Source organism: Nestor notabilis, unplaced genomic scaffold (assembly GCF_000696875.1).
Source record: "Nestor notabilis isolate BGI_N333 unplaced genomic scaffold, ASM69687v1 scaffold6582, whole genome shotgun sequence".
NCBI lineage: Eukaryota > Metazoa > Chordata > Aves > Psittaciformes > Psittacidae > Nestor > Nestor notabilis.
The window spans coordinates 41,209-59,057 of record NW_009916876.1 but is presented as its reverse complement, the minus strand read 5'-3'; the positions used below and the strand labels follow the sequence as shown (position 1 = coordinate 59,057).

The window sequence follows — 17,849 nt, the reverse complement described above, 5'->3', positions numbered from 1 at the left end:
GAAACTGCAGGGAGGGCAGTGGAGTCTGTGCACTTTCTAGTACAGTATCGCTGCTGACACCTGCGGTAGCAGCCAACTGAGAACTAATGGTTTCCTGCATCTACTTTTAGCACTGTCTGCTGCTATTGTTCACTTTTTGGAAAGATCCAGCAGCTGGGAATCATTTCAGAAAGTCTGCCTTGCCAGATCCACGGATATGAGTCCCACTTGCCATTGCCAGGCAGCTTTTAATGGCTAGATGAAAAAGCTTTTCTCACCCAAGAGAGGAGTCACAGATGGTATTTGAGAAATGTTGGAGATGATAGACTTAGGAAGACACTTGCATGGCCCTTTCACTCTCAGAGTGCCTGAATCTGCAGGGAGGTTTGTTGACATTGCTGATTACATCAGAGCTGAAGTCAGCCACGTGGCGCCTGTTCAAATGAGAGGTAGCATATTGCTGTATCCCCATGCGGATCAGAGTGCTGAGCTAACACTCGGCTGGCTGGCAGCAGAGAACCACTCTGGAGTCCTCTCCAGCAGGGGACATTAATGAAAAGAGTCACTATCTCTTCTTCCTCTTCTATTTAACAGTGAAATCAAACATGTCACTGTTTGTGTCTAATATTTGGGAAAGATGCTTAGTTGAGAGCCTTTGAAGGAAAATTCCTGAGATTATCCCCCAAGCAGCATTTTTCCAGTAGTGTGTTAGTCAGAGCTGAATCAGAGGAGTTGGATCCTCTTGGACCTGTCAGCTTTCAGCCTTTCCAACCCAAGTGCCAGTTAATACTAACACCACAGTGAACCCGGGCTCGCTGTGAGCTGAATCAAACACTCTCCCTCAGTCACAAAGTAAGCAGGATATTCTTTGGACTGTGGCAGATCAGACACTACAAAAACACTGGAGCCTGGCACACAGCTGACGCCTCCAAAAATGACATGACTTTCCAGTGTCTGATTACTTGTTTTGATCTCTGCTGATGAGAATGGATGTAATCAGGGAAACAGTCCCTGGTGAGCAACCAGGGAAATAATACCAGAAGCCGTTTTGCACAACCTGATGGTAAGTACTGTGCAGTTCTTGGCTCTAAAGAAAGCAAAAGCTCTGAAATTTCTTAAGCTAATTTCCTACCCGTTTGCTGTCAGAATCAACATCATGAACTGGACAGAGCAGAGATGCTCCTCTGAGTTTTTAATGGGCCAGAACAAAGAAATTGCTTTGCTACCTATGAAGCAAATGTGTGCCATCACTGTCAAAAAATCAGTCCCTTCTTTTTATTTCTGTCTACGCTTGTATCAGCTGAATGTATTTTTACAATCAATGCTTTACCAGTGGGAATCAGGCTTTGTGCAACACTAACATACAGCTGTGTATGCTGTAAGAAACACTGTTTACCTGCAATGACCATCCTGTGCTATTACCACTTGTTTAGTTTTCCCTTTATTAGTTAAAGCAGAATCTAGTGGTTGGGTTTGCAGATTAGGCTGTGCAATAATCCCTAATAAATCTTGACATTTTAATGGCGATTGCTGTGCTTTGGGTGTACCTGCAACAATGTTCCTTTAAAAGAACGCTGCCTTATCAGATGCTGATGGCTAACGCTGTTAAAATGTCAGACACGTGCATCCTGGGTCTGGCACAAATTCCATGGTGACGGTATTGCGCTCTGATAATGTATAGCATTCAAAGTTATAGCATTACTAAGTGCATTCCTCTTTTCCACTGTTCTGTAACAGCATTTCAGCACCTGATAGACTGTACCAAGCCTTCAGTCCATGCTATTTCCAGAGCTCAGGGCTGTCAAAGACACTATACCAAAACAAGCAAACATTTTCCTGCTGGAATGTTTCCTGACGAATCTGGTTCTAATGCTATTTTTAATACAATCATTGGATTACATGTGGTCTGAACGTACCATTGTACTTCGAGCTGTGTCACCTTTATGAAAAGTACAGACACGTGTTTTGCATATACACAGTGTAAAATTTGCTCCAGATCAAATTCTGGCTTCTTGCGTATCGTTTGCTCATGTTTTTGTTTGGTTTATATTAACAAGTGACATGAAAAATAACGTGTGGGTTTTCGTCCTGAAAATATTGGGGCACCATGGAGTTGTTTTCAATCGCTGTTTTTGTGTCTAGCTAAACTGTGTGATGCCTACATTTATACTATTTCATCACGATGATATGACAGCTACAAACAAATTTATTCGATATTCCTCAGATACTGGTTTACATAATAAAATCTAATGGCTCCAAGGACTACATGTAAATTTTAAACAGTGCCTTATAAATACAGAAGTGTGTGTCCTTGCCTCAGTGTGAACACACATGTCAATGAACTGTCATAAGTGCAGGGCAGAGCTGCAGAATCAATCACTGGAGACTGGAAAGAATCAGATTAATTCTAACTTTGACTTTCATGACACTGCTTGTTTGGTTTTGATGGGGGTTGGCTACTGAGGAAATGAAAACAACATTAGGTAGACTGGTTTCAAAAACAGCTTTTGGTTTTGCAAGGGAATTCTGGGCTGGTGCACCAAGTAGTATTTTCTTGGATGTGAAATCTAAGGAAATGCATGCTTCAGATTGGAAGTGTGAGTATGGTTTATCTCAGGGGTGCACAAAACACCATTGCTAAACTGTGTGGGGAGTATGGGGGGAGAGAGGTGCCACTGGAAGGTTACTTTGTAAGAATTTGTCACTCTGCAAACACCTCCTCTGTTGTGTTTCATTACTTTCTTGCACATGTGAATATGCAGCCCTAGAGAGTCTTGACACTGGATGTGTTTGTACTGCATTCCTAAGGCGTTTTCGGTTACATCTGGTGGTTGCTTTCTGAGTGTCTATTTGGATTCCCAAGTGGGTTTATCCTAAAGCAAACAAAGGATGAGGAGCTGCCTGAGGTTTCTTGCTCTGTTTGGGCTGGTCTTGAAGCAGCGTGAAGGTGTTCTCAACTACACAGCTGAATGGGATTGGGAGTGGCATAAAGCTGGATATAACCTTTTTTTGTGCATGGTTTTTGTATGAGCTGAGAAAAAAAGTGACATTTTCTTGCTATTCTTTCTTCACAGCTATCCATCCAGAGAATTAAAGATCCTGAAGAATGGCTCTACCTACCTCCAAGTATCTGGCTGAAAATGTCATTTTTCTTCTGTTTGTAATCTCTTCTGTAAGCACAGGTAAGTTTTTCTGTCATGGGGAAAAAGACATGGTTTATAGCACTACTTTTAAATAAAGACATTGCTGTACTAGATAGACCAGCTTTTCACTCTTCATAGAAGAAGAGTCAAGGACAGAGTGAGAAAAAACTCAGGAGAAAAGCAGTTTTCTGATGTGCCAGTACTCACTATGGAGGGCAGCTGGAGTGGCAAAGACTGACACCTCTGAGTAGGTGAAAGTACCCTCAGGGATCCCTCAGACTCTGCTACATGTTCTTAAAACAAACCTAAATCCAACAAAACTGCCACAAAGAAATAACAAAAGAAACCTCAGGTCTTAACAGCTGTGGCTCTGGGAGGCGAAGTCAAGCATTGTGCAGCGTTGCCCAAGCCCAGATGTGGACAGCAAAAAGCTCTGGGGTGGGATATCCCTACCCCTTGGGTTTTGCCTGTTCCAAGTAACCCTTTTCCTAAGTAGCTGAAGGGGAAAAGGGAAACTGGATATACATACTTAAAACTCAGCTAATTTGGGGGGTTGTATTTCTTAAAACAAGACTATGTGTCTTGCCCCATATACTGCAGCTGCATGAAGCAACATTTCACTGCCGTGCTCAGGCCTTTTTGGTCAAGAAGCAAAACATGTAGTTAATTCCTTCTGCTGGGTAGAAGTTGCACTCATTTAAAAAATGCCAATGAGAGTAACAATCAAGCTGTCAAGGTTCCTGGACCAGAAGATGCTTAGCCCTCCAGTGTCCTTCATGCAGCAGGGGGTGGGTGATGTGCACGGCTCCTTCTTTCTGGTACAAATGAATGAATGAAATTGGGAATTTGGTTCCTTTGTTCTGATTGTGTTGGCTTTTGTTGATTGTCATCCCAAACATCAGTGTAAATTTCTTTCGATTTCCCCTTAGGCCTCGCTGCCTACCTCTCTGTTTCTACATAATGAATTTGGGGGGCACAAGTAATCTTTTGAGACTGCAGGAAGCTCTTTTGGACACTAGCATAGCCAAGTAAATGGAAAAATGAACAAGCTTCTAGCCTGCCCTCTTAATCTAGCTGATAAATTATACCTGTACATTCGAATCAATTCTTTTGGTTTTATTTAGCTTCTCATCATGTGCAGATTTTTCTGTTATTCTTGTGGGAATAGCAGCTCATTTTTTTTTAATTTGTTATATTTGAACACCTACTTACAGTGCAAGTTCCATTTCTTGCCTGAAATATTCATCTTATTGATTCTTTGTGTCTACTAGTAGGAACCCAGAAAGTCCTTATTATTTTCCTCAATTACTGTAAATCAGAAAAAATGCCTCCAACATTACCGATACAGTTTCAGCTTCCAGCTGGCACAAGTGGTATCAAATTCAGTTCCTGGATGTTTGTCAGTATTTGACTTGCTACCTGGTAGATTATTAGCCCTTTCTGATTTGACTGTTCATGTATATGGGAAAAGCTTGCAGAGAGCCAAGGCATATGTTGCCCATATGAAATGTCCCTTGCTTATGCTGAATAAATAGTATTTAATGGGTCTCCAGAGACATTAAGGAAGCGGCTTGTCCAATTCTGTTGTCTTCTTAAGACTTGAAATTGGTGGAGGAATCCGAGAGAAAATGCAGGTGAATAGATTTTGCTCCTGTTGCTGTGGAATTACAGATGTCCCTCAAGTTTCACAGTGGCATTTGCCAACTAAACCTTGCATGGATTCACATCATTGTCCTTTCCATTATCTGAATGCATTAGTGTCTGCTGGGCAAAACCTACCCAAATTTACTATACTAAGTGCAAGAGACATAACCCTGCTGAAGGTTTTTATCTCATGTCTATTATCACCAATTTGTGGATCCTGTAGTTTTCCAATGGTGTTTTGGTTTTAAAGGATTAAAAACTTGAGAGCTGGTAAGAACTCCCAACCCCTTCTGATTGCAAAGGGCTCATTGTTCAAACTCCCACTGACCTCAGCTTCCTAGGATTAGAAAGGTTTCTACCCTCAGAAAATATGCATCACACATGGGACTCCCGCACTCGCCGTTTTGTTGATTAGAGCAAGATGTGAGGCTCACATATCGAGTGAGATTGTATCAGGGAAATATTTTATCTTAAGTAAATACTTACAACATGAGACTCTTGGGGCTGGTATGAGAGCCGTTTAGACTAACACATCATGACAGTCCATAATCACATTTGTGTGTGGATACTGGTGAGGTGTAAACCCAATACAAATGAATCCTTATTGCTTCTGCCTGGAAAAGCTCACAAACCCATAGTCTTTCTAGTGAAATTCCTGTTGCTCTCTGTTACTGGGTGGACTGGCAGTTCCTTGGTGCTTGGTGTTTTCTTCTTAGCTTGAGCATTTTTACTTTCCAGAGAAAACACAGTATGCAAATATATTTTAACATCTTTACATTAAACAAAGCTTTTTAAACTTTGCAGATATTTGGGGGACATTTTAACAGGTAGTAGTTGTTTTATCCTTTCATCAAGACCTTCCCTTGGCTTGTGAAAGGCTTTGTGTCTGGATAGTATGAACGGAGCTGAATATCACTGCAGGAAGTGCTGAGTTACAGCCTTTCTAGGTAGTTTTCTGGAGACTGCATCCCTTGCAAGGCTCCTTTGCATTGGGTAGCAGGTTTTTCCATACTTCCAGAAAACAGAAAATCATGCATCTTAAACTGTTGTTTGTTTTATTTTGGTTGTGACCCCCATGTGCTCTGCTGCAGTGAGATATTGCTGTGTTCCAGGGAGTCAGCAAAGTGGGGTACCAAGAATGTACTGTAAATATACTGTATGATATATATGAATGTATGATAAGTATCACACGTATGTATGTATGATATGTATGAATGTACTGTAATGATGCTGCAAAGATGCACAGACATGGAGCTTTGTGTCTTGCACTGAGGAAATGGTAATTGTCTTCACTCCATCTTTACACAGCAGAAGCAGCTGTCACATGTCCTGATATGGATCCTGAGCTAGAAAACTGGAACCCAGGACACAATGAAGAAAACCGCATTGAGATCCGTAATGGCAGGAAGCTCCTCCTCTCTTCTTCTGCGACTGTCCACTCTATCCACATCACTGATGGAGGTAAAATGTGTTAGTAGCAAGGCTGGGTGAAGTGTTTTTCCCACTGTGGCTATTTAAATCACTCTGTCTCATGCTGAGAGAGTTTCCTGCTTCTTGCTGAGAACAGGGTGGCTAGTGGACAGACAGAGCTTTAATTCAGTACAAGGGTGGGTGGTAGCTGAGATGCTATCGGTTCTTTAGCCATTATAATCAACCTATTTGCTGTCCTTTCTTTAGAAAAGTAGCTCAGTATACTCGTTACTTCTACTTCTGTGATTTGCTTCAAAAACTACTTTTTTTACTAAATTGTTGTCCTGATAACATCATACTGCAATAGCTGTGTTCTCAGGGTCTCAGGACAGGGCAGATACATATATGCCTCTTTGTCTCTACGGACATAGTGTCACTGGTGGCTGCTAGCATGAATAGCTTTTATTCATCTTAACTCTGAATTTCTGTCTCAGTTTTGAATGAGACCTCTTCCACACAAATCTTAATTGTGTTCTTCAAGAATTGGACTGAATACAAAACGTGTAATGTCTTTAAGATTTCTGTTCAGAGCTGTTTTGGGGAGGATGGGCAGAAGTTTTCAAAAATTGAGATGAGAGCCCAGCAGTGGGTTTAGCAGAATGGTATCACCACCTCTGATGAGCTCCTGTGTGTTTAAAGCAATGTCATAACCTTTTCTACTTAGGAAAACTGGTCATTAAAGATGACGTGCAGCCTATCATTTTGCGTACTAGACATATACTCATTGAAAATGATGGAGAATTGCATATTGGCAGTGAGATGTGCCCTTACCAAAGCAATGTGGTTATCATCTTATATGGGCGGTATGTATACACAATAAAATATTGTCTTAGATCTTTCTAGGATCTGTCTTCCACAACAGGGAAAAAAAATGTTCCTTAAAATTACATTTTCTTACATATACTTATCATCAGTGCTCTGTGGAAAGTTCAGTAGAGTTTTAAACAGTTTAAATGACCTGTAAAAAATTGGTGCAGTTTTGGTTCTGGTTTTCAAATCCAACTATGAGATTTGGGCATGCCAGAAAATCAGCATGCACGTTGCCACCACTCAAGCTGTTTTTCCAGAATGGGTTTAAAACCCAAGTAGTTCTTTTAATCTGAAAATTCTGCTCCCTAAGCATCTTTTCTTTCTGCATGAGAGTGGTGAAACAAAGGATAATGCATTTATGTCTTGCAGATTGCTACAGGATCTCTCAGAATTTCAAAGATGCCAAACTCATACATAACAACCAATAGCCCTCCTAGCTTCTGGTTAGGGTCCTAACTTTCTCCAGCATTCAAAAACACAAATGTGTTGTTCAGGCTGGGCTTCAGGCCTCCTCTGACCTGGGTATAATAAATATAACATGTATAATTGGCATCCCAGATTGCTGCTGGTCTCCAGTAGTTGCTAGTATTATTTCAAATAATTCTCTTTCTGTACAGTGTGGGCAGTTGCTGATTCTTAGGGTAGTTAAAAGAAATGCATTGCAGATCATGACACTGTTCTCCTTGGGCCATAGCAGAACGAGGAGAAGGGTTCCTTGGCTGCCACATACAAACCCAAACCTCATTCCTTTCCTCCCTTCCTACTGCAGAGCGGATGACGGCAGCCAGCCAAATCCCTACTTTGGGAAGAAGTATCTTGGAGTAAGTAAGGGTGGCACTCTTGAGATCCATGGAAAGAAAAAGCTGTCCTGGACTTTCCTAAACAAGACTCTTCATCCTGGTGGCATGGAAGAAGGTGGATATTACTTTGAAAGGAGCTGGGGCCATCGGGGTGTCATTGTCCATGTTATTGACCCAAAGACGGGGGCAGTTGTCCATTCAGATCGGTGAGTGACTTTTCAACTGTCTAGATGTGATGATCTTTGGGGAAAGGTTGGGGACAGCAGCATCTCAGCAAGCTCAGAAACATGCAGTTTAGTATCTTGTTCAAATGGGTGTTATTGCATGTATATACAATTCTTCCTAGATCAGTAATCTCCAAAACCAAAGGTTGAGTAGTGTTACTGTCTTGCTATTCTGCCAACTAGACTTTAAACAATTTGGCTTAACAGAAACCCCTAATATACCCTGTTAGACAAGTGCTTTTGCAACGACATGTCATTATTGTAAACAATGCAAAGGAGTTATTTCTTTCACTTGTTTTTCAGTACATAAAGCTGTGATGCTCACTGAATTAAATGCTTTTTGGGTGTTTTTATCTCTTTAGGTTTGACACCTACAGAGCAAAAGAGGAAAGCATACGTCTTGCCCAGTATTTGGGCCGAGTTGCAAATGGCATGATCCTGTCAGTTGCAGTGAACGATGAAGGATCTAGAAACTTAGATGACACGGCCAGGAAAGCAATGACCAAACTGGGCAGCAAGCATTTCCTCCACCTTGGGTTTAGGTATGTGCCAGTCCTGCCAGTTCTTCCAGCACAGAGGCTTTATTATGCTCCCGAGATGTCCAAATAATTCCTCTCTCTGAAAAGCACAAAGTTCTTTCACATGGGAAGAAAAACAAAGTGAAGAGGGAAACTTCTCAATGTGAAGTTTTAGCAGTTAATTAGATAGTTTCAGATGCACGCAGGGTCTATATTGGGTATTTTTATTAGTAGATTGAGGAATAGCATATGATTCACATTTAAAAAGATGTTTTTCCAAGATGTGTTCCCATGTTACTTATTCCTATTTATTTTCAGGCCATCCCCCAAAGATTTAAGAAGCATATCTATGCACAGTGGATTGGATGGGCTGAACATTAAGGAGGGCAGAATAATAGCTGTATAGCCCTAGCAGCTAAATACATATAGACATACATAAAGCACATTCTTCAGCTTGTCTAAATAAGTATTCTATTAATACTTGTGCAGCACAGAAATTTAGTAAGCATGAATTTATGCTGTGGGCTGTAAATACTTCTAAGGCCAATACAGTGTCTGTGTTGGCACACACGCTGTTGAGAATATTTGCTATTTACCCAACTGTAGCCATTATATTTATTGTGTTTATCTGAATTTATGTAGGCTCTTTAAGAGGCACTAAGAGGGTCACTGCAGAACAGGAATTTAAAATCTGCCTTGTAGGGAGAAGCAATTGGATACAGCAGTCTGTGGGAAGAGAGAAGTGTCAGCTGGGCATGTGCAGATGAGTAAGATTTGGGGTACTCAGTGAAGTGGTTGTGTTAAATATCACAGGGATTCCTTTACATTAGATAACTGATTTCAAAGAATCAACCAAGGCTGCAGAAATAGTCTCCAAAACCAGGCTGCCTCCATCAGTGCAATGCTTTCTCTCAAATACCCAGACCCATATTAGAGCCCAGTAACCTTCTGGGTTTCTTTTAAGAGACTGAAATTAGGGAAACAGAAAAAGAATTTTGACCATTATACTATTTTTTCCAATTGTGCAACAGGAAGGAATTGATGGGTTTGGCATATGTTTATAAAAGTAAATGGCATTGATGTTTGTAGGCTGCTGTGGTATTTTAATGCTAGTTTCTCACTTCTTTGCCATAAAGGCTTATAATGGGAATAGCATAGAAATTCATCCATGGAAGTGTGATTTTCCACACTGCTATTGTTTGTAGTCAAAAAGCTAATCCCTACCATGCTGTTATTTGCAATAGCACAATATTTCCTTATATAAATAGGGACATTGTGATTACCAAAATGTAGTAGTTATTGATAAATACTGCCTCCCGCCAGCACACTGGCATATGGAAAAATACCTGCAACTTGGTGCATTATTTAGAAGACTGCATTTTTAGGAGTGTCCTCAGGGTTTAAGTTCATCAACTTTCAAAAAAAAAATAATCACTGAATAGCCGCTCGGACCAGATTTACAAAGACAGTTGATGGCAGAGTTGAAGACAGGAAGCATTGTCAGATGTATCCAAGCTTTTCTCCTTAAGCAAATTGAACTTCCACTTCACTTCATTGTAAGAAGATTTAGACACATTGGTTTATGTTTCAGACACATCTATAACTACGAATAAGGATGTATACACCTGACAGGTGCTTTTTGGAATTTATCTTAAAAAACAAGTGGTTGGGATGAGAAAATTACACACACACATACATATGTTAAAGGCAGGCTCTGGCTGAGGAGAGTGGATGGGTTTTTCTAACATGCCTCTGCATGTGCTCTCGTCACTCAGTGCCCAGCACCCAGGGTTTGCTGGCTGGGCCTGCTCTGTTCCGGCTGAATTCTGCTTGTCCGATCTTTGCAGGTCCCTGCTGATGGCTGGGGCTGACGATGGGCATCACTGAGACAAGGGCAGTGTAAGCCCCAGGCAAAAATACTGCTTAAGAAATATCTATTTCACATTTTGTGAGGTGCCACTTGTTTCAGGCTATTCAGCCATGGACCGAGGTGTTTTCTGTCTGGGGGGGTGGTGGTGGTTATATGGACAATCTCCATATCTATCTCCAGTTGCTCCATATTCAACCATTTGTGCAACTCCCACTTGCTGTAGCAAAGCTGATAAGCAATGCTGATTTACCCCAAAATGCTTCTGTGCTCCTGGCATCTCTTTGCTGAGTCCAGAACACTAGGAATGAAATGAAAATCTTGCATTCCTCCTTTATTGTTTTCCTTTTCAAAAGTGAGTTTACTCTTTAAGTGTGAACTACTTTTTTTTTCCCTTTAATTAATTAAAAGAAAGACTTTCTGCACTTGACATAGTTGTTCTCTTTGGAATCCCGCCCACATATCACTGGTTTGGCTCTGGACTTACTGATCCCTTCATTTCATATAGCCCAAATAGATTTCATGTGTCCTTATGTTTCAGGATTGAGCGACTAAAACTATTTTCTAGTGGTTTCTGGGAGAAACGAGTATTTTAACATATGAAATGGGACAAAACCTTGAGTTGAAAAACTAGATAGCTTCTTTTTTAGATCATTTTTTGAGATTATTTTTGGACCATCATCTTTTCATCTTTTTTTTTTTTTGGTCATTTGTTTTGAATTTTGTGACCAAAAAATGAAATATATCTTTCCTGCTGCGTGATAGTGCCCCCATCCCCCTTCTCTCCCTGGATGGAGTTTACAGCCCAGCAGTGCCTTTGGCAATTGGCGCACAGGCAAGTTTTCCAGCAGGAGCATCTGGATCACTGGCAGGCTCTTCCCGAGGCAGTTGTGCTGGCAGCTTCCACTGATGCTCTCCTGTGCTTGGGCCAAGGACACGTCACTGGGATTGCCTCCCCTACAGGAGTGCGCCCAGTGCGTGTGTGGGGCCTCAGCATGGCGTGGGATGCACCACTGCTCACCCAGAACCTGCTCTGGCTGCCCCCAGAGCTGCAAATCCCACCAAAACCCAGCTCATGCCAGTGGTGATTTATGTGTGTCTTCGTGGTTATGTGTTAATGTCTGTATGTGTTTTCTTCTGAAGCCCCAGAATGGTTTATAACTTTGCTTTTACCAGCAGATGGTAAATGTAAGGTGACCTGCAAGACTCAAGGGTGAATCTTGATGCAATTGAAATCACAGGGTATTTATACCTATAGATACGATTTAATATATGGGACTGTTTGTTAAATTTAGGATGGGGGTGACAGTCTCCCTACAACCTTAAAAGCATATTTTTTATTCTGTTAGTCATTAAGAGCAGATATGCCTGAAGTACTTCTATTCTGAAGATAAAACTCCCTTCTGACCCCTATTAATTGGGTTCACCTCCAAGGCTGAGAGGCACTTTAGTCTCTGTCTCCATTGCCTCCATGACCTCATCCATCCGTGTGGTCATTCTCCAGTGTTGCTGATAGCTATTGAACCTACTCAACCAATAACCATCAGGCAGTAATGACCTTACTTCTGACATGGGATCAGATTTGAACACACAATTCAGACTCATAAACCTTTATCTCTGTTCAATGTTCAGAATAAGGAAACTAGATATGCAGAGACTATCTAGGTATTTTTTATTGTCCTTTGCCAGCCAGTCTGTCTATTAGAAATTCTCATGGGTCATTCCAAAGACAATTGTGACATACAAGGTTTCAACATGAGCTAAATTTATTTAAACAGAAGTGGTTTCTTTTCATATTCTTTAGTGTACATGTGCACACACCCCCCAAAGATTTTCAGGCTCCCCAGGGAGTTGCCAGTGTCTCTTGGGTCTGTCACAGACAAGCCTCTTTAAACATTCTTTTAAAAGAGAAACACGCTTGTTATAGGAGTGTACTAAGTGGGGATTTGTCTTCAAACGTCTTTCTCTTTTGATGTATTTACTGAACAAATACAGTCTGTTAAGATATTTTTAATTTTAACTAAGCTGCCTCTCACACTAATAAGACTGGTTTGAATCTGTTGCCCCTGAGAAATACAAAAACATTGGGCCATAATAAAATATGCATCTCATACATGACATAACTTGATTGTTTCTCATTTTCATTTTCCAGGCACCCATGGAGTTTTATTACTGTTAAAGGAAATCCCTCCTCTTCTGTTGAAGACCACATCGAATATCAAGGTAATTAATGCACAAAATGCTGGCTTGACATTATCTCTGGAAGGTACTGGACTTATGGCTGAGATCAATTTGGTCAACGGTGTTTTCACTTGATGCTGCATTACATTGAAGCTGTGGGCAATTGTTGGTTAGGCATATTTAATTGAATAGTCTCCCTATATGTTCTTCCCATTAATGTAGCTGAAGCAGCTGAGTGTGTGTGTGTGTATAACCTAGATTACCCAAACCCTGAGACAAAGGGTGAGATCCTGCACCAGTGTAAATCCATGCAAATCCTTAGAACTGAGACACTGCCTCTTTTAGACACAAGGCTGTGGAACAAACCCAGTCCGCACCAGCTGAAAATGTAATCAGTGTCTCCTGCATTGATAGCCTCAAAAACTCCTGCAAAACCATTTTCTTACAAGCTGAAGCCTTTGGAGTCTGTGTCTTTTCGTGACATTTTCAAGAGCAGCTAACAGCACAGCTTGCTACAACATCAAATAAAAATAGCAATAAATTACAAATCATTGTTTTTGTATCCTCTCTTGATTTTTGAAGATTTTTCCTCCTGATTGTCCAAGCAGTTATAAAAGTGTCTGAAGCCTCATTCCGAGATCAGTAATTTTTTTTCTGGAAGCTGTGCAGGGCTAATTCAGGATAATGTAGCCAAAATATGCCAACGCACACATAGACCACTGCCTTTCAGTTCTGACTTTTATTGATTGCATTCAGGAATTTTACCAATGTTTGTTTTTGTACAGGTCACAAAGGGTCAGCTGTGGCCAAAGTATTCAAACTATTCAAAGCTGAGAATGGAGAACATTTTAATGTCTCTTCAACTAGCGAGTGGGTTCAAGGTAAGAGGCCTGTTTGCCATCTATCTCAGTGGTAGAGACTTGACAAATAGGGTGAATCATCCTTTTTATTGAAATACTTTTCCATTTGGGAAGAGTGGACTTGCTAGCTGCTATTTACATCGCCGCTAACCCAAGTAAAGAACATGCACATACTCTTTTCCCAGTTGTCTCCAGGACTCTCTGAATAACTGGGATCCTTTTTCCTTTACTGCCCTGGGTATGAAATTCCATCTCTTACGATCTAAGAGATCACACATAACCTCTTCCTTTGACTGCATAGTTGTCATGTCCATGTTACAGACAACATACAGTAACCTGTTGTAACTTGATATGAAGATCAGAAAAGGCAGCTAAGGAGGACACAGCCTCAAAATCCATTGCTATTAATAATCATCATACTGCATACTCCGATTATGTAGCTTTTAATAACTCCACTCTCCCTTAGCTTGTTATACTTCACAGCATCATTTAAAGTGTCTGACAGACTGGCAGGAAGAGGCAGGAATCAGATCATCAGGGAAGAAACTTGGAAATGATAGCTGAGATCATATTATGCTTCATGCATTTTTGCTGCATTCATTAAGCTTGACTTTCAAATTACTTTCTTGTTTGCACTTGTCTCCAGATGTAGAATGGACAGAGTGGTTTGAGAAGCCTGATAAAGCAAGATCTAAGGACATGGAGAAGCTTTCTGACTTCAAAGCTGCTCATCCTGATAAAATCTGTAGGCAACCCATTGACATCCAGGTAGGCTTGCTTACCACTCACTTTAGAGGGGCAAGTCCTCTTTGGACGGACACTGAACCCCAAAGTAATTGTGCTTGTCAGTAATTTTTGTTTCTAAATAAAAAACACCAATTACTTTACTGCTCTAATACATAACCAACAAGATCTGGTGTGTGGTCTTGTATCATTCTGAGAAAAAAGCTTAAAGAATTGAGCTCCTTTCAGTAAATTCTGGCTTCTGGCATGAAAAGGAGTACAGATGGGGTCATGGACAGCACAGATGCTATCATGCAATATGTGGTTCCCTGATGGCAGATTAAAAGGAAAAAAAAAAAATATGAAAATTTCAAAGTTTTTAAATGGTCCTGGAATGGATCCTTCTGAAAAAAATTAATCACAGAATGTAATGAGATGGTAAAGCTACCAGCTGTCAGTGAGCTTGCAGCTATTTCTTGGAGTGAATTGTTTTGCCTCTGTGGAAAGAAATCTGAATTCTGTTTGGGGCTAAAAACTATAATTATGCCATCAGGCCAGCAAGCTGAGGAGAAATCATGTACCTTTCCTGGGACTGCAACAGCCTCTTTAAGGAAAAATACCCTCAAAACCAAAAGAGCAAATACCAAGGGTTTTTTTTTTTTTGCATATGTTCACCATATACTTTATATGTCTACCTGGTAAAAGAACTTTAGCAGAAGTATTTCCTAGCAAAAGACAATAAAATACTTCATATCTGTAGAGTCTGCATACTCTGAACCAGCAGAGTTGTCCTTATTCACAAGAATGCAGCTATTGAAATAAATGGGAATGCTGACAGTATGAGTGAAAGTTTCCAGAGCCAGATGTCATAAAACATCTCCCCTTGAACAGAAAGGAAAAACCTGCACTATAATTTTCTGCCAGGTCTTAGCAAATCCACAGTACTTTCTGCTTCAATATACGTATATTAGAAGTGACAACTTAGTTCAAAACAGGGGTCATATGTTTGTTATGACACAGTCCCTTCTAGCACGCGTATTAAAAGACAAATGAGAAAGATATTTTCCTTTTCAAGAAACAAACCTTTTTTTCCTCTGCTGTTAAATCACAGTTACTTTTTTTCCCCATGTATATTAAAAGCAAGACAGCTTATTTTGGTTTATCCTGCGGATCCTAGGGCAAATCCTTAGGTAGTGTAATCTGGTGTTGCTCATTGCTTTCATAAAGTTACACTGATTTATAGCAGCTGGCCTGCTCCAGCTATGCTACATACAAGAAAATTGAAGATATGATGGTAATAACAGAAGTGCTGCACAGCCAGAGGCACATTCTTTCAGCTGATGGTGCTAATCCTGTACATGGCAGTGGGGCGTATGCATTAACAAGGAAGGTCTACGTGAGTGAGAGAATCAGGATAAGACCCTTCATTGAAAGATGGCTTATCTGCTGGTGCCTTGTTAAAATGCACGTGATATTTGGATTGCCCAATGCAACGCATCACGTTTTTGTGAAAGGGTCAAGAGAACTGCAAGCTATAGAGCTGGACTGTGAAATTCAGCATGACCCTGAGGAGTGAAATGGCTCCAGCAGGAACACAAACAAGGCTACGTATTGCACTGCTGCTTGGCAGGATACAGCCTTCTTTCTCAAGGCAGCTCTACAGAGTGGCACTTGTATGTGAGAAAAAGCCACCTATTCTTTTTCCTTTTGGAGCAATGGGTAGTACAGCAACTTGGTGTTTTTTTTCTTAGAGAGACTGATCCATGCAAAGAAGAAATAAAACCCCTACCTCCTCCTTCTGCAAGGTTCAGACATAGCCTGACCACAAGAAATTAAATGAGTGCAGTGAAGAGGCTTGAAATCATGAGTTCATTTGGGTGCAAGCATCTGTGTTCAGTATTTTCATCTGCCTTCAAACCAACAACAAGAGAAAAATCTAGGGCACTGAGGCAGATATTAGGGAAGCTCAGAATACTCCTCCCAGAAAAGCACATGGTCTTAATATAGATGCAGAAGAAAGGCATGCACCTAGCAATAATCTGTGCAGCTTGCGGATAAAATAGCTGTGTTTGAGCACCAGCTGGAGCGCGGCTGGATAGCACACATAACAGTCACGATGTTTTGTTACACAACTGTTGTGCATCACCCAAAGCAAAGCAAAGGCCTCTTCTGATGGCACTGACGTTTTGATGAAATCCCTTCACCTCAAGGTATCACCTGTTCTATTTTTCTATTCTCGTCCCAGGCAAGGACCCTTGATGGAGTTGATTTAACAGCTGAAGTGTTCTACAAGAGTGGCCATGATTACAGGTTTCTGTGCCATGGGAAGGACCAGACGGGCGAGGGCTGTCAGAACTACAGAGTACGGTTCCTGTGTGGCAGATCTGGTATGTGCCCCATGTCTGAAAGCCAGATCAGGGAAAAGCAGAAATACTGTCTTCTGATGACTGGCTCTTGTTTGGTGCAAGAACAACTTGAGTCAAGGTAAAACAGGCTGGGCTATTGACACGAACACAGATAAATCTTCAGCAAGATTTATCTCAGAAAGAATTCCTGAGCATGAACAGAGGCAAGAGGGTGGTGTCTGAAAAACCCAGCAAGGATATGGCAAATACTTGGCAAGTCCCTTCCTGTAATACCTTGTCTTTTGCTAAAGCACTTTTGGATGAGGTAGGATTAGTCAATTGGAGTGTGCAAAGACAACAGGTTTTGAAAGCAGTATTTTATTTTGTCATTATTAATTCCAACACTGCTGTCCCTAACCTGGTCATTAGACAGGTCATGAGGATTCTTTGGCGGGAAAAGAAGGTGTGGAAGACTGTTGTTTTGCTGGAAAAAACAGTCATTACGTTAAAGACCACTTGGCTCCTGTAAATAACAGTGCCCAGCACCCACAAGTGCTGCTGCTGAGTGGGTGTGGTGAAAAGCAGCCACTAACAGCTACGTTTAAATTTAGTCCTGGGATTAGCGGAAAATCCACCTGCCTGTAACTGAAGGAAAACACTTTCTTGTTTGCTCACTTTCCAAGCCAAAGCCAGTAAGAGCCATGTTTGGAAGAGTTAAGTATTTTTTGTTGATGAGGAAATCATCATTTTTGGTGGCATTCCAGGCAAAAGGAAAAAAAAAAAAAGGCACAAACATTTTCTGATAAGATTAACTGAATTCCCCACCCTTCCATTCTGGCTTTTCAGTGAAACCGAAGCTTACGGTAACCATTGACACCAATGTGAACAGCACAGTCCTGAATCTGGTGGATGACGTGAGCTCATGGGAACCCGGAGACAGGCTGGTGGTTGCAAGCACTGACTACTCCATGTACCAGGCGGAGGAGTTCCAAGTGCTGCCATGCAAAGCCTGCAGACCCACCCAGGTCAAGGTAGCAGGTAAGGTGCTTCATCTTAACATGCTGGTGTTGCAGCTCACAAGTTCTGTTGTTTGTGCTGAGGTGACTCCATTAAGAACTGCAGAGAGCTGAAAGACACCTGAATTTGATGGCTCGTTTTTAGATGCTCTTGGTAAACATATGCCTTTCATGCTTGAGAGCTGCCTAACTTGATTCTGATTCCTTTCTGCCTTCACTTTACATAGCTGACTCCAGTTTTTGTGCAATTTTACATAACTATATTTGAA

At 41.1% G+C, this 17,849-nt stretch overlaps 1 protein-coding gene across 2 annotated transcripts in view; it reads left to right on the top strand.

Moving 5' to 3' along the window:
* Positions 1-3,085: 3,085 nt before the first annotated feature.
* The window catches only part of CEMIP (cell migration inducing protein, hyaluronan binding), a 51,462-nt gene continuing 36,698 nt past the window's right edge, over positions 3,086-17,849 (top strand). The window contains exons 1-10 of one of the 2 annotated variants that reach the window (XM_010024793.1): positions 3,086-3,161; positions 6,078-6,227; positions 6,901-7,039; positions 7,816-8,052; positions 8,433-8,612; positions 12,608-12,678; positions 13,422-13,517; positions 14,143-14,264; positions 16,465-16,606; positions 17,411-17,602. In XM_010024793.1, coding sequence (XP_010023095.1) covers positions 3,086-3,161; positions 6,078-6,227; positions 6,901-7,039; positions 7,816-8,052; positions 8,433-8,612; positions 12,608-12,678; positions 13,422-13,517; positions 14,143-14,264; positions 16,465-16,606; positions 17,411-17,602 — 1,405 coding nt within the window. Of the gene's footprint in view, positions 3,162-6,074; positions 6,228-6,900; positions 7,040-7,815; positions 8,053-8,432; positions 8,613-12,607; positions 12,679-13,421; positions 13,518-14,142; positions 14,265-16,464; positions 16,607-17,410; positions 17,603-17,849 lie in introns of both variants that reach the window. The other variant, XM_010024792.1, reaches the window with a different exon arrangement.